Consider the following 17,842-nt stretch of genomic DNA (forward strand, 5'->3'; position numbering starts at 1 on the left):
GATCCTGTGTAGTGATAGGGGCATTGAGTTCCGTGTGTGCAATGTTGTCCAAGTACTGGAAACCAGGAGCGAGGGGAGGGACAGAGGTGACAGTTCGATCGCGGATATCCCGGAAGAGGGAGTAATCGAACTGGGGATCATCGGGGATGGAAAATACACCGGAGAGGTAGGAGGCAAAGTGATTGGCCTTACTAAGGGTGTCTGATTCTCTCTCTCATTACAGCTCCTTTTATACACGATTGTCGTGCACAGTCACTGATGTTTTGCTGTCCTACGCCATCTGTCGGACAATTTGTGAACTTTTTTTCGTTCTAATAAAAACCCATGTCATTCCAAGCATGTGTGTCAATTTTTACGTCTCTATCTACATTATTCCGTGGTTTATTAAGTTTTCAAATTTATACTGACTTTTTGATCATCCGGTATGTAGGGAAAGCCGTATAATCTGTCCCTTCTTACGCAAGGCTATGTTGTGGAAAAAAACAAGAAGAACAAGAAGAAAGTGATGGTGGTGGTGGTGGTGGTGGTAGTGATGATGATGATGATGATGACAGACGACAACAGGGTGCTTGCAGTAGAGCAGTCCTGCTACGCTCCGGCGACTTGTCCGCGATTGGCGTGCCCTAGGTTATGATGGTCGGCACAGCACCTCTTCTCGGGGTCACCGCCGCGAGCACAGCGCGAGACGGACGACAGAGCGGGCATCGGCGCATGCGCAAACGGCAACCGCTCTGGCGGCGCGCCGCCGTCCACTGCGCATGCGCCGGTCCGCGAAGCTGGCTGCGGCGGCAGCGGCCGCGGTCCATCACACGTGTTCCGCACGCCACCGCGACAAGTAGCCACCAGCAGCGGAGCTACGAAGCCGGCTTCATTACCCGAGACGCGCGCGCAAGAGCGGGCCCAACTGCAGCACCGGCGCTCGCCAGTTGCACACCCTCGTCCATCAGCACTTTCTGCCTGCAGACCACAGCCGATCTTTTTCATAATTTCCAATACCTTTTCTACAGTTACGCAAAAATCAAATTAACTTATCAATTTTCCTTCGTGTGCAGAATAAAAGACTCATTCTCCGAATACTTTTTTCTTCCCCTGGCACGACGACTATACCAGATTTAACTTTTCCCCGGTCCGAGAGGATCGAGGCGAGGATTTGCATTCCGTTCGAGCCCTCAGTCACTCCGATTGTTCACTCGCCGCTGGAGTGGGCAGGGTCGGGAGGTAAATTCCACAGCGCCGCTCCGGGGAAGTGCCCGCCGGTGATCGCGTGCGCTCTCACCCTCCTTCCACTACCTACGACCCGGCGCGAGGTTCGCCGGCTGCCCGCAGAGGAAGAAAAAGGGCCACGCGATGATGCTGTCCGTCACAGCGGGGCTCCAGATTGTAATTCTCGTCATCTCCGCAGTGGTGAGTGAGCAAGTACGCGCGCGCGCTGCTTGAATATGTATCAAGGAGGCCAGTTTAGAAATTTAAATTTTTCCTATTTACAATGTCATTTACAACATTCCTTTTTACCTGGTCTCTCCCTGCCTTATATCTGTTGAGTGAGTGAGCACATTTTCCACTCTGACTACCCCAACAATGTTGACATGTGGTTAGCACCCAGAGACAAGGCGATTTAGAGGGCGATTTCTATCTCGGACGTTTAGGGCCCACCTGATGTTTCTGGAAGGTTGAAGATCTCTGCAGAAGGACTAGGTCTTGACAAGCATCGTCCCTTTTCTTATAGTTGTTTACATTTCATTATACTGTGTGTCTACTGGCTGTCAGCAGATTGTGTTATTGTTGCTAATTTAGATCAGAGACATCTGTTATTTCGATTTAGTTCCTCAAATTGAAAGTCAATAGTCTTATTAACATTCAAGATGCGACTAATATTGATCCACAGTGATTAAGACATGGCTATTTTTAGAGACAAGCATATTAAGTTTCTTCTCGGGTTCCAGTCCCTTAGATTATTTGATTGTATTTATAAGCTTTCGCTAGTGGGAGCAAATAACTTGCCATAAATACGCTTTCCATTACTGGTGACTGACCAGAAGGTAAATCTTTGAGAATGACAGCTACTCGCGCTGGCAAAACATTGCATAAACAGACAATTGTCTCGTGAAGAAAACGGGACACACCTAACAGGTTGCACATGAAAGAGTTGGGGCTTAACTTACAACTGTTTATGGCTATAGTTGTTCGAACTGTATTCATTTGTAACGATTACCGCAACTTTTACGCCATCAGAGCAGTGAATTACGATTCTCATGGACTTTTAACTTTGTTCTATGTTGTATTCAAAATTGTGTAACGACTCTGGCTTTATAGCTGATCGAAAATTTCTACAGCACCGGAACCTGGAAATTTACAAATGTGGTCTCGTTGTAAACAGTAATTTCTGACACGAAAGAACGAACAAATAAGCACTGAGCAATAAATTCAGACGACTATTCATACTAGGAGTTTATCAGTAGCTCTGAGGCAGACGAATTAAACCAAGAGTGGCACACCATATTATTCCTTGACGGCGGTTTTCGAATAGGATGACTGCAGCGACGATTACCCCACGGTTTCTCAAACTGTATTCTGTATACCGTTTAAAAACGCGGATTCTTGTTATTTTTTTAAATTGTTGTGATTTCTGTGTTATTAACTACGATTTAAAACTGAAGTAACCACTAAATGAAAGAAGTTTTTCTCATTTTATATTTTTTTTTTTAGTCTTTAAGATGCACAAGACGATCCATCCGAATACCAGGATTCACGAGGTGTTTCGTCAGGGACAGTTTGGGAACCCTCTGATACTGCCTGATGTGATGCAGACATTGGTTCGTCAGGCCAAATAAAGCAGTGGCGGAGGTCATCTGCGTCTTTATTACAGCAAAAATTGGGACCGTCGATCTGGAAGCTTGTGGCAGTTGCGCTCGTAAGGGGACTGTTTTGTCGGTAAACACAGCGAGTGAGCAACATGCGATCGTGGTACGTGTTTTTCTGAACAATCGTGTACGGCTTGTGGTTTTGATCATGACGCATGTAGGAGAACGGAAGTGGTGAACCGCTTGAGTGTCGCATAATTCCGTAAAATACCGTCACACAGGCGGCTAACAGGGGGTACCAAGGTACATTAGGAAATCTACAGTTGCTGACATCTTATAAAAATGAGCTCGACAAAAGTGTTTAAAGCCTGTAGAAGACTCTTTATGTGTGAGATGTAAAAGATAATTCTAGAGATATACAGTGATCAGTTTCTTCTTCTGACCATCCTGCTTGTCAGGTCCTTGGACGACGAACAAGAAAGCGAACAAACTATTAGTCCTTGAAGACAGGTATCACGGCTATGTTGACGTTCGTTGGATTCCTTATACACCTGGGTTATTGAAGAATGTAAAATGTTTCCTTACTATCAATCGGTTCGTCCGAATGAATCATAGCCTGTGTTACTTGTAACTTAAGTTTACACACCATAATGAAACAAAGGAATAGACAGTTGGTTTTTTATCATATTTACGTGGTCTCCTAGGTGTATTGCAAACTTGATCTGACCCTCTCGAAAATCTGCCGACGTAGTTGTAAACTGTGTTATTTTGGATATCAGCGAGAGTACAGAATTATCTCGTTGTCATAGAGGGCCAACACACGAGTACTTGGATGTATTGCACATTGGGTCAAAAATGCGTCATCTCAGTTCGGAGTTCCAGCTGGGTAGGAGCACTCCTACCTTCCATAACTGACCACTCATACATCCCGACTTGTAGCAGGAGGTACAATATACAACGAACAAGTATTATTGTGTTGTTTTTATTTGTGAGAGCTATCATATTCCGTGTTTTGTTCGAGAAGTGCTGTTTTCGCTGCGCCACGTATTAAAAACGTCGAAGTACAATACACCGAAGTATGTGCAAGAAACTACTAAACCGTATTGGGAAAAATATTTCTGTACTGTACCACGAGACCGACGATTTAAACGTTACTCAGTGCAGTAGCCCCTTGTGCTTTTCCCCAATGCATTAACTGAACTTGTTGTAACAGTAAAGTTGTCAGAGAACGTGGTAATTACAAGCACCATTCCACGAGTCGTTATTCTTTTTTTTTTTTTTTTTTGTGGACTTCCCCGATTTGTGTTACGGTACACTCTCCTTAATAAAGGCTTGACGTGAATTGTCTGACGTGGGTTTGTTGTACTCTCTATTTCCTTTCCTGTCCAGGCGGAAATAATGCGTCTCTAATGAACCCAACACGACCTCTGAAAGTAGCTGACGCGGTGACGAGCTGGCGATGTACATCAAGTTTTTTTTTTTTTTCACGCTAAACCAACACACAAGCAAAACACGAAATGTTTACATTTACTTCTCTCAGACCTTGATGACTGCAGCACGAAATGTATGACTGGCTGTGGATACTTGTTCCGGCATGTTAGCTAATGTTTTCGAGGGCGCTTATATCGTTCATCTCATGAAGGAACTACCTTAAAGAGCGAGAATAGCCGCGCAACGGTTGCAGTCACGTCACAGCAAGTTCATTCCAGTCAACAATGTGTAAACATTATTTGGTTTGCGATGGTAGGCTGAAACACACAACCGGCTGTGGTAGTTCATACTTAACACAGCGTTGGATCGTAGTGTTTTAAGAAACTAACCAAAATAAAATTTCCTGGTATATTGAAACTGAGTCACAGACCAAGGTTTGAACCCACGGCCTTACTTTTCGTAAGTAGTGCTCTTACTAACAAAGCTATGAGGATACGTCTCATGCCCCTCTTTACAGCTTCATTTTTGCCAGTACCTCCCTCCATCATTTCAAACATCACAGTTCTCCTAACATTCTGGCCGGTTCAGCAATACTGAAGGAAAAAGTTAAGTGAAGAATTGGCTTACCCACAGCCTTAAAGTACCAGACCATCAGGATTCCGGAAAGTACTGGCTCGATTCAAGACCTAGAGCCTGGGTCGTGAGACTTCCCTGCGGTTGTTTAGTCGGAGAAAGCATTGCTTGCGTAAAAACAGGCTCTGGTTTCGAATCTCATTAAGGTGTTCAGTTTTAATCTGTCAGCAAGTTTTACAACAATGTACATTTCGCTGTATACTAATTCTGGATAGTATGTGTTCCCAGACACTTTACACCTGTGCTCTGATGTACCAAATGGTGATCTTAAAACCCGCAGTAATTTTAAAGCACGTCAGTTCTCTTCGCTAAAATAATTTTCTGCATTCTGCAACAAATAATTAAATTTTGCACTTCGTTGGTTGCCTGGTTGATGTGGGGGAGGGGACCGAACAGCGAGGTCATCGTTCCCATCTGACTAGCGAAGGAACCGGAACCATCGCGGAAATTGCTTGAAGCGATTTTTTGAAATCACGGAAAACTTAGATCAGGGTGGCCGGACGCGGGCTCGAACCGTCGTCCTCCTCTTGGCTGGAGTTTTTCCGGAAAATTAGATGTTGCGTTTTCATTAATTTTCCGCCCAGAATATTTTGACCTCTCCCAAGTCAGTATTTACTTTAAATATGTGTCCTAAAAATAAAAAATAAAACTAAGATCGGTAACGGGTCTACACGGCTTGAAAGCGAAATGTAGTATCAAAAAATTTTTGACTTTGTTTGGACGTTGGTATATAGTTGGAAATAATGTAATTGACATGACTGGCAACAATATTTCAAGATTAGACGCTAAAATGGCGTCATACTTATAGTACGAAGTTTTTTCTGTAACTTGGGTAATGATTTTAACTGTGACCATCATTCATTCGTTCAGAAGCGTAATCATTTTCTTTCGTCTTACTACAAATTCAACTCCATTAAATCGTTTCCTTATTCAGAACGTACTGTACCAGTATTTATACGTATATATGCATAGCGTAATGTTACTGACTCAACCTAAAATCATGATCTACGAGCCTCCTAGTCAGTGGCTGTGATCGCGCGTTCCTGAGCACTTACTCTTGCGTCTCACTGTACATAAAGAGCATCAGGTTTGCACCGTGTGTCGTAAGATTATTTCGTTTATCGTTCTGACATGTGGGTTGTTCCATCAGGAGGAAAATTTTACCTTAGGAGTCCATAGGTTAAAATTGTACCTTCGTTGGGTCCTAGCAATTATTTCTGGTTGATAATGCGCTTTTAACCATAGATAATTTTCTCTGTATGTAAACATATATCGCAATCAGCTCTCCACGTTAAACTGTAGATCAGCACTAAGTCTAAACGAGGCGGTTGAGTGAAGGCTTCAGTACAAGTAAGCTCACCTTAAAAATTTCAGTACACCTGACTGTATTCTCGTTCCGTTTTTAATAGTTAGTCCACAAAATTCACTTCCAAAAATGATTCAAATGGCTCTGAGCACTATGGGACTTCAGTCCCCTAGACTTAGAACTACTTAAACCTACCGAAACTAAGGCCATCACACACATCCATGCCCGAGGCAGGATTCGAACCTGCGAGCGTAGCAGCAGCGCGGTTCCGCACTGAAGCGCCTAGAAACACTCTGCAACAACGGCCGGCAATTCACTTCCGTATATTACAATTGCGTTAGCTGTTACTGTTATCCTTCTTGTCATCGAGGTTTCTTTTATTATGTCACACATAATCTGAAATTTATGAGTTAGTGACGTATTTTCATTACCAATATCGTAACCTAAGAACTGAAAATGTGATACTTGATCTATTGACTTTTCATCTTGTACTATTTTGGGGGGGACTGGCAATTTCCCTTTAAAGTTTCCTTTACTGAAATTTTTGGATTAATGGGAAAAAGATAGAAAAATCCAGATATTGTTCATAGATGTTCAAAGAGATTGTGACAGTATTCATCAAGGCAGCTTCTATAAAATCCTGGAGTTCCGAACCCCAAACAAGATCATTGAAATGATTAGAATGTGTATGAGCGAATCGAAAGCGATAGTAAGAAATAGAGGATCATGCTTACAGCCTTTCTCCATAGGAACTGGATTAAGACACTGAGATGCACTGTCATCCGTACTATTTAATGGCACCCTGGAGAAAGTCAGCAAAGTGGAAGCGTGTAATGGGCTACGAATGGAAGATGGCAGGTTTAAGATATTTTTTTTCATGCAGACGATATAGTGTTAGTGAGCGACAATGAGCAAGATCTTGGGGGGATGTATGGAAGGATTGCCATAGCAGCAGGGAAAGCAGGGCTACTCATAAAATAAAGGCAGAACTAAATATGCGCAAGAGTACTGCACAGTTAAAGGAGACAAGTTCAAGTTTGTTGATCACTTAAAGAACCTGCTAAGTTGGTAGAATTGTTGTAAGCAAGTATTCATAAATGTAAACGGAATAATTTCTGATGGATCTAGACGTCCGTATGCTCTCAGAGACATGTTCAAGTCTAAAGCCGTATCAAATTCTGCGAAAATGGAGATGATAATGCCGTTACACGCCCCATTTTCCTTTTCAGTTCAGAAATCTGAACACTAGCTGAAAGGGAGACGCAAAAGATGGCGACGAAAAGACTCTGGGGTCCGGCGAGAGACGGAGATACGTTAAGACCAAGACTAATAACGTAATTTATGAGATCTTGACCAGTGCAACGGTTTACAAGATCAAAAGAACTGACGACTCTAGTGGGTAGGTCACGTAATCCGTATGCAAGAGACCCGACTTCCTAGGCAAGCTTTCATTGCGCACACCACAACAAAATGACCCTTGATTAAGCAAGGAAATAGATGGGAGCCGGCCGCGGTGGCCGAGCGGTTCTAGGCGCTTCAGTCCGGAACCGCGCGACTGCTACGGTCGCAGATTAGAATCCTGCCCCGATCATGGATGTGTGTGATGTCCTTAGGTTAGTTATGTTTAAGTAGTTCTAAGTTCTAGGGGACTGATGACTTCAGATATTAAGTCCCATAGCGCTCAGAGCCATTTGAACCATGTGACACAGATGGGAAAACAACGTAAGGAAAGATGCGGACGCTCTGATTGTACTCTGTTGGGAGGAAACAGCAACAGACAAAACGTAGTGAAGACTGATTGTTGGTGCAGCACTTAGTCTGCAGATCCGACGACCGCTGGATAACTAAATAAGAAATTTTTACGTGGTAGTTCTGAGAAATTTGATTTTAAGCGAAATATTGCGAACTATTTCCATTTTATGTATGTTGGATCATTATTTGGTCATGAGAACCAGCCGAATGTTTTTTGTGCGGGTCCTGCTATTAAGCTGACACCTTGGTTTCACTAGCAATGTCGCGTAAGTCTATAAAGAACGTAACAGGTGAAAGGCTACACTCTTATCATTCTTCCTTCTCGATATTTTCTGATTGTGTCTTCTCTTTATCTGTATTTGTTAAAATTTCTGTGTCCTGATACAGTTTAAATGTCTCGCACATCCTCGTTTCTCCATGTTTACTAAATCTTCCTTTTGTTCGCTTTATCTAAAGCTTTCTAATAATCTACGAACGCGATGTGTGTTGCAAGTAGTGTATTCTTGTCCTTTTTCTGTTAACTGTACTGCAATTGTGACATTGTCAATACAAGATCGTCTTTAAAGCCTTTTTACCATGCTGGGTAGGCGAGCGGTCTGCGCGACTTCCCCCGTCGGAGGTTCGAGTCCTCCCTCGGGCATACGTGTGTGTGTCGTCCTTGGCGTAAGTTAGTTTAAGTAGCGTGTAAGCTTAGGGACCGATGACCTCAGCAGTTTGGTCGCGTAAGACCTTACCACAAATTTCCAAATTAAAGCCATTTTGTTCCTCCATTAGGAGGACGTCAGCTGTCTTTCCCGTTCAACGGTTAATATAATTTGTTTCGTTTATTCCAGTCTATAATCACAAAAATGTCCCCAGGTTATCGATTTCTGTCAGTGGTGATCGTCTTCACGTCGCTTTAAAATATCTCCTACTTTAATCAACCCAGAGCGGCATCGTCAAGACTTATTGTTAATAATTGTTTATAAAGCTGGTGAAGAGTTTGTAAGAAGTACTTAGTAAGTTTATTCCCCTCTAGTTCTTCCTTGTTTCTTGGTATAGGTGTTTCATCTGAGCTGTCTTCCAGAATTCGTCTTAGAAGTGTAAGTGCCCAGTTGTCACTTCAGTCCTCCACATATAAGGAGTTCTAAGCTGATTTCATCAGGCTGTGCAGATTTCCCGTTTTTCACTTGTTTCAGTACCTCGGATGCCTAATACAACAAAAAAATTTCCCTCGGTAGAATGAGTAACAGCGGAAGGTCCTACCACAGACTGCATAAGGCTAACCACGTAAGCGAAACTTGCAGCAGATGGTGCGTAAGGGTCTCTCTGTATCTCGCCGCCCGATAGCGATAGAGACGCGGAAACGCCGCCTAAACGTATTGTTGTTAGAGTAAACAGCGCAGCACTTGGTTCCCAGCGCCTGGCTGCTAGGCAACCCACCACGCGGGCGTCCAACAACGTCAGCTCGGCGCACGCGCGGCTTCTGCGGCCGTAATACAAGCCACATGTCCGGCCGCCGCCAGATGCATTCCTCCGGTATCAGGACTTCCTGGAGAACAGAACAGAACAGAACGGAGACGAGAGCAGGGAAGCGCCCGCCAGCGGCCACCGCGACTAGGAGAGACGAGGCAAACGGACCGTGCACAACGGTACGTTGTTCCCTGTGTCACTTGGCACAGGCTCACCCCTAGACTCCAGCACCTCTCGATGTTGTTGAGCATTTCAATAATGTACTACGACGACAATGTTACATACAATGTTTTAGTTTTGATAGTACCAGTCTTTTTTACTTCACGAACTCTCGCACAGTACACAATTCCGCCCATTTCAGGTCGCGGAAGCGATCTTTAGCACCTGTGCTAAAACCGAGAAAACTATATTATATTACCCCCAAAGTTCTCATTAGTGAGCGTGGCAGCAATTTGCTCCATTTATTGGAGTGCACTACTGGTGAAGTGGTGAAGGATAGGGTGCGGAGGGGGGAGGGGGGTGGAGGGGGACATGGGCATTTACTCTCGTGCAGTAATTGAAAGCACATGACACTTCATTCAACAGTATGAAACAGGAAAAGAAAGAAATGTAACATCGAATAAATAGGAAGTAAAGCAGAAGCAGAATATGCAACGCTACTTGACCGATTTTGGATTAACTTAGTGACGCAGAAGCTCGCTTTAGATGAAACTCAGACGATGCAGGTAGGTAACCTTGGCTGCTTCGTGATAAAGAGATTTGGATGTAGCATACATTCGTTCAGTTTTTAAGAGTAAATTAAGACTTACAACAGGTATTCAATAAATAATGTAACAGATTAAAACTGAGTACAGGGCTGGGACTCGAAACTAAGAACTTGGCTAGGTATCATGCCCTTCTCACCTCAGCGCACACTCAGCTGCAGAGTGCAGAGTTAAAATTCATACTTCAATCAATCCCCTACGTCTCTACTTTATCCTTTCTTTTAGAAGTGCTAAACCGACAAGCTATACAGGGGGACACCTGTGGAGTTTGAAAGGTAGGAAATGAGGTACTGGCGTAAGTAAAGCTGTGAGGGCAAATCATTAGCTCTGCTTGGATAGCCAAGTCTGTAGACTTTTTCCCCGCGAAAGACAAAGGTCACATGTTCGATTGCCAGTTCAGCTCACAGTTTTGCTCTGTCAGTAAGTTTCAAATCTGCACGACTCACCTTCTGAGGGACAATTCGTTCAGGTATCATTTGGGTGTTTTTAACCAGGTCTTCGTAAGTGTGCTTCAGCATCATTTGTCCAGCCGATAAAATAAATTAAAATGAATCAGCGCATATAGTCTGTGAGTACAGGTAGCGTCACAGCAACAGCTATTCCCACACACCCGGCCTACGGACACATAACTAGCGCAAGTAAACACGTCGTGACCGTAAACAAGAAATCAAAGAACTAGCAATGATGAAAGATAATGCATTCCCCTACGGAGATTCTCGGGATTTCGAATCTCGCCACCCACAGAATGTCAACAGTTTTACTGTAATTAATGTACCTAACCAGGGACATATTATAACACAAGTACAAAATTTTTAAAACTGCTGTTTTCGTCTGCTATAATATGTTCAGGTAATGTATTTTTTTGCCGGCCACCGTGGTCGAGCGATTCTAGGCGCTTCAGTCCGGAACTACGCGACTGCTACAGTCGCAGGTTAGAATCCTGCCTCGGGCATGGATGTGTGTGATGTCCTTAGGTTAGTCAGGTTTAAGTAGTTCTAAGTTCTAGGGGACTAATGACCTCTTTTAGTGCTTAGAGCCATTTGAACCATTTTTTAATGTATTTTCATTTTTCTTGCTATGTGTCTTATTCTCAAACTGTTGTGGTAGATCCAGTTTTCTACCCTTACCCTCCCTCGGGGTACAAAATGAAATCAGTCATGTGAAAAGTGTCCGTCCTTTTATAGCTTGTACCTCAACTTGAACGATCTACCACTCTAAGCGATGTAGTTCGCATTAGATCTGTTACGCTGCTGACTTTTGAAGATACCAGCTGTATCACATGTATTAACCTCTTGTCTTAAATTATTTCTTAGTTTCAATCGTAGTGTGCTCTTGTTTTCAAAGGCCGCTTCAATTTAAAGCGGCTTAAAAAAGTTAGCTACTTTATAAGGTAAATTACTGAAATATGGAATCGCACTCTCGTAAAACTCAGCTTGGTATTCCCACGTGGCTTCGTGTGCAGTATCTTACGTATTAATTTATCGACTATGTTTTCACGGTATCCGTTACCGTACTATAAGATTTAATAAAATTCACTTGGCTTGTCATAATAATACATAACTTACTTTTTTAAAGTCCGTTCGAGAGTATCAAAAGATCCGTTTCTTCAGCTTCCTGTTCGCTTTGAAGGTATGTCCACCATCTTGTTTCCTGATACTTATCTCAATGAATTGCAGTTTATCATATTTTTCTTGTTCGACGATGAGCTGAATCTTATCCTACAAAATATTAGATTAATTTACAATTTCGATAACCTTCCTTTCCCCTCCATCTACCAAAAGCAGTGTATCGTCCTCGCAATGCCTAAATAGAGGATTTTATCGACGTGGTGGTACGCATTAGTGGAGATTCTCTTTTCCAGATGATCAATAAAAATCTCTGTAGTGGACATCCCGTCGTGGGAGATTCAGCAACTGTATAGATATTTAAGATAATGCATATTTATTGTTCCGTCTCAGCTGTAGTCTACATTTTTAGTCAGACTACCTGTTTCGATAACTTTGGATCAACTCTGATATGTGTTTCTGAGTAAACAAGAGGGGATGCTGACGCAACTAATTACATCTGAAGATGATCGAGAGTGATCGAAACATGTGATCTAGTTAAAAACGTGCAACGGAGACGTAACAGTAAGTTAGAATCATCTTAAAAAAATATACATGTATGGTATAGTTCCGGACAGGCTTTGATTATTGTCATGTCTCGTTTCCATTGTAAGTAGGCTGTTTAGGTTTTTATATTGGCAGCGCCACGTAGCGCTCTGTATGAAAATCACTGGCTGTGCTGTGTGCAGTCTGTGGCTGGTTTGCATTGTTGTTGGCCATTGTAGTGTTGGGCAGCTGGATGTTAACAGCGCGTAGCGTTGCGCAGTTGGAGGCGAGCCGCCAGCAGTGGTGGATGTGGTGAGAGAAATGGCAGAGTTTTGATATTTGTAAAACTGGATGTCATGAACTGCTATATATATTATGACTTTTGAACACTATTAAGGTAAATACATTGTTTGTTCTCTATCAAAATCTTTCATTTGCTAACTATGCTTATCAGTAGTTAGTGCCTTCAGTAGTTTGAATCTTTTATTTAGCTGGCAGTAGTGGCGCTCGCTGTATTGCAGTAGTTCGAGTAACGAAGGTTTTTGGTGAGGTAGGTGATTTGTGCAAGGTATAGGTTAATGTTAGTCAGGGCCATTCTTTTGTAGGGATTTTTGAAAGTCAGACTGCGTTGCGCTAAAAATATTTTGTGTCAGTTTAAGAACAGTCATGTATAATTGTTCAAAGTGGACGTTTCACCATTATCAAGCACAACGTCAGAACTGCCTCTCTGGTGCCTTTACTTTTCTTAAATCAAACCATCATCTACCATTTCCTCAATTTTTCCATTCCTCCGTATACCACTACCATGAGTAAATAACCGTCTAAGAAGTAACTATACGAATTTGGAACCCAAAGTGTAGCAATGGCCGAGCGATTCTAGGCGCTACAGTCTGGAATCACGCGACCGCTACTGTCGCAGGTTCGAATCCTGCCTCGGCCGTGGATGTGTGTGATGTCCTTAGGTTAGTTAGGTTTAAGTAGTTCTAAGTTCTAGGGGACTGATGACCTCAGCAGTTAAGTCCCATAGTTCTCAGAGCCATTTGAACCATTTTTTTTTTTGTAGCAATATTTCATTCAGCACTCCCTACACTACCAGGACCGGTGTTGATCATGCAGATATGGTTGGCCGATGCGCTACCGTGTGTGTATGTGTGTGTGTGTGTGTGTGTGTGTGTGTGTGTGTGTGTATGTGTGTGTGTCAAAGCTTTGTGGATAACTTCTCCGTGGCAACGTTGTAGAAGAGAAAGTCGGCAGATCTGGTGGATGTCATAGACTACAGGGACGCTGTTACCTCGGGTTTCCGGCCATACTCGATTAAATGTGACTCAGCAGGTCTCCCCGGAGAGCCGTGATGCAGTGGACAGCGGCCGCCGCGGCGCTCAGAAATCGTCCCGAGCAGAGCAGGCGGACCAGGGCAGGGCAGGGTTACTGCGGTCTGGCCGCCACGCGATCTCCACGCAGCGGGAGGTCCAAGGCTGCCGCCGCGGGGCAGACACCGGGCAGCTACCGAGCGGGGCGGACGCACACAGCCGTGGGCTAGTCGGCAGGCTCCACACCCTGTCTTTACGACCACAGATTCTCAGCAATATTTACAGCGTCGTCCTAGGGTTTTGTAGCGTGCTGTATCGCTACCGTCTGCCTCTAGTTAGGCGACAGCTCGTGAGGACACACACTACTGGCCATTAAAATTGCTGCACCAAGAAGAAATGCAGATGATGAAAGGGTACTCATTGGACAAATATATTATACTAGAACTGACATGTGATTACATTTTCACGCAATTTGGGTACATACATCCTCAGAAATCAGTACCCAGAACAACCACTCCTGGCCGTAATGACGACCTTGATACGCCTGCGCATTGAGTCAAACAGAGCTTGGATGGCATGTACAGGTACAGCTGCCCATGCAGTTTCAACACGATACCACAGTTCATCAAGAGTAGTGACTGGCGTATTGTGAAGAGCCAGTTGCTCGCCCACCATTGACCAGACGTTTTCAGTTGGTGAGAGATCTGGAGAATGTGCTCGCCAGGGCAGCAGTCGAACATTTTCTGTATCCAGAAAGGCCTGTACGGGACCTGCAACATGCGGTCGTGCATTATCCTGTTGAAATGTAGGGTTTCTCAGGGATAGAGTGAAGGGTAGACCCACGGGTCGTAACACAACTGAAATGTGACGTCCACTGTTCAGAGTGCCGTCAATGCGAACAAGAGGTGATCGAGACGTGTAACCAATGGCACCCCAAACCATCACACCGGGTGATACGCCAGTATGGCGATGACGAATACACGTTTCCAATGTGCCTTCACCGCGATGTCGCCAAACACGCATGCGACCATCATGATGCTGTAAACAGAACCTAGATTCATCCGAAAAAATGACGTTTTGCCATTCGTGCACCCAGGTTCGTCGTTGAGTACACCATAGCAGGCGCTCCTGTCTGTGATGCAGCGTCAAGGGTAACCGCAACCATGTTCTCCGAGCTGATAGTCTATGCTGCTGCAAATTTCCTCGAACTGTTCGTGCAGATGGTTGTTGTCTTGCAAACGTCCCCATTTGTTGCCTGAGGGATCGAGACGTGGCTGCACGATCCGTTACGGCCATGCGTATGCCTGTCATCTCGACTGCTAGTGATACGAGGCCATTGGGATCCAGCACGGCGTTCCGTATTACCCTCCTGAGCCCAATGATTGCATATTCTGCTAACAGTTATGGGATCTCGACCAACGGGAGCAGCAATGTCGCGATACGATAAACCGCAATCGCGATAGGCTATAATCAGACTTTCATCAAAGTCGGAAACGTAATTGTACGCATTTCTTCTCCTTACACGAGGCATCACAACACCGTTTCACCAGGCAACGCCTGTGAACTGCTGTTTGTGTATGAGAAATCGGCTGCAAACTTTCCTCATGTCAACACGTTGTAGGTGTCGCCACCGGCGCCTACCTTGTGTGAATGCTCTGAAAAGCTAATCATTTGCATATCACAGCGTCTTCTCCCTGTAGGTTAAATTTCGCGTCTGTAGGTCATCTTCGTGGTGTAGCAATTTTAATGGCCAGTAGCGTAACCAGAATCTCGAGGACGTTTCAGGCTCTTTCACTTGACTGCATGGGCTCCAATTCCACATACGCCTCTTAGAGTCTGCCGGTGTTTGTGTTTGTATGTATGCGCGCGAACACGCACATGTGTGTGCATGTGTTTGTGCTTGGAGTGCGTGCTTGTGCTTGTACTTGTGTGTGTGTGTGTGTGTGTGTGTGTGTGTGAGAGAGAGAGAGAGAGAGAGAGAGAGAGAGAGAGAGAGAAAGAGGAAAAAAGGGGGGAAGCTACAAAAGGAGTTAGGGAGACAGGAAGCAGATATATGCTGATTAAGGAGGAGTAAACAAGACGAATATTAACCGTATACAGAAGTGTTTATGGGAGTATTCTCCTTGCTCCAAGACCCCAGTGTTCGTTGTGTTTAATTAAGGCTATTGACCGCAGAGAAAGACGCCAGAAGCTCAGGGAGGAGCTACAGAGGCAGCAGGAGCGACGGGTAATTCCCGCGACTGACGGCCCACTATTTCCCACGGATGCGTCAGCCGCGGCAGAGCCGTTAGTCCTCCTTTACGAGCTGTAAACTGACCTGTGACGGGACAGCTCCCGCCGTGAGGGCCGCGCCACCGCAGGGAAACCGAGACGCCAGGCCCCCTTATTAGTGTCCCCTTCACCGTCCCGGGCAATCCGTCGTGTCGCGCGCTGCCCACCGCCACCGCCACCGCCGAAACCCGAAATCTCGAGGGTGTAGTCGAGGTCCTCCTTCACTGCTTTCGAGAACTGAACCTTCGAGAAAGCTGCAGGCGTATCCTACTCTGGACTCTGGGACGTTAACGGAAAATTGGACAGTGCAATTTAATTTCCGTATCGCTTAAAGCCTCTGGAAGCTTTCCTAATGTGCCCCCCTTCTTTAGGTTGCACGTCTGAGCTGGTAAAACTGTACATGTAAGGTATAACTGACTGCTGATTGCAGGTGCTGCGTGATATATCGCTGATGATCGGGGTAGAAGATGGTTTAGTCGCGCTCTAAGATTATTCACTGATGATGCTGTTCTCTGAAGGGAAACATCGTCGTTAGACGATCGTAAGGAAGCACAGAAATACATTGATTCAGTTTCCCGCTGGAGTGATGTATGACAGACTTCTCTAAATGAGAATAAATGTGAGAACACGTCTACAACAAAGAAAAAGACCTTGATATTATCAGACTGCAAGATAACATCTGGCCCACGTCATGTCGCGTAAGTCAGTATACGTGATTTTAAGAAGGGATATGAAATGTGGCAGTCAAGCAAAGTCAGCAATACGGTAAACGATGAAACCTCCCGGCTGATTAAAACTATGTGCCGGACCGAGAGTCGAACTCGGGACCTTGCCTTTCGCGGGCAAGTGCTCTACCATCTGAGCTACCGAAACACGACTCATGCCACGTCCTCACAGTTTTACTTCCGCTAGTACGTTTCCTATTTTCCAAACATCACAAAAGCTCTCCTGCGAACCCTGCAGAACTAGTACTCCTAAAAGAAAGGACGAAGTTCGGAGAGTAGGAGACTGGCGGAAGTAAAGATATGAGGACGGGGCGTGAGTCGTGCTCGAGTAGCTCAGTTGGTACAGCATTTTCCCGCGAAAGGCAAGGGTCCCGAGTTCTGCCAGGAAGTTTCATATCAGCGCACACTCCGCTGCAGAGTGAAAAATGTCATTCTGAATACGGTAGGCGGATGGAAGACAGACGTGTTGAAATGGTTATGGCAAAATGTAATAGCTGCGTAGAGAAAAACACTGACGGCTATTCACACAGGATTCTACAACCATTCTTTATTTAACAGTGGCCGGCCGCGGTGGTCTTGCGGATCTAGGCGCTGCAGTCCGGAACCGCGGGATTGCTACGGTCGCAGGTTCGAATCCTGCCTCGGGCATGGATGTGTGTGATGTCCTTAGGTTAGTTAGGTTTAAGTAGTTCTAAGTTCTAGGGGACTGATTACCTAAGATGTTGAGTCCCATAGTGCTCAGAGCCATTTGAACCATTTATTTAACAGTGCGTCAGGATGATTTCATTCCAAGACTGACGACTATGAGCAAAGCCGGAGTCAGACAGTCATTGTCCCTCATTATCAACCGTAGCAGGCCTTCTTGACTACTGTACACCACGTGATCAAAAGTATCCGGAAACCGCTAAGTAATGCGGAATTGAACACTAGACGTGACGTGCAGCTGGTGTAAAAGGAGGTGGGGAGTATTGCGTTGTCAGCAAAGAAGCAATATCACCATAATGGGATGGTCAGGAGGTCACAGTATCTCCGCGCGGGGATTAGTCATTGGTTATGCCTGAGTAGCCAATCCATCAGAGTACTATAATTGTCACTTGGATTGGGATACACTGCCAATATGATTATCTTGATTGCCGAAAAGCATCTGACTCAGTACCAAACCTACGCTTATTGTCAATATTACGATCATATGGGGTTTCAAGTGAGATTTGTGACTGGATTGAGAACTTTTTGATAGTGAGGACGCAGCGAGTTTGTCTTGGGTGGAGAGTCGTCTAAGTGTAGAAGTAACTTGGGGTGTGCCCCAG

General features: G+C 44.7%; 1 protein-coding gene across 1 annotated transcript in view; it reads left to right on the top strand.

Annotated features, from left to right (window-relative positions):
- The first annotated feature begins 824 nt into the window (after nt 1–824).
- LOC124798324 (ADAMTS-like protein 4) overlaps nt 825–17,842 on the top strand; it is a 750,423-nt gene continuing 733,405 nt past the window's right edge. The window contains exon 1 of the mRNA XM_047261674.1: nt 825–1,404. Within this exon, the coding sequence (XP_047117630.1) occupies nt 1,348–1,404 (57 nt within the window). The 5' untranslated portion in view covers nt 825–1,347. The remainder of the gene's footprint in view (nt 1,405–17,842) is intronic.

Source organism: Schistocerca piceifrons, chromosome 5 (assembly GCF_021461385.2).
Source record: "Schistocerca piceifrons isolate TAMUIC-IGC-003096 chromosome 5, iqSchPice1.1, whole genome shotgun sequence".
Taxonomy (NCBI): domain Eukaryota; kingdom Metazoa; phylum Arthropoda; class Insecta; order Orthoptera; family Acrididae; genus Schistocerca; species Schistocerca piceifrons.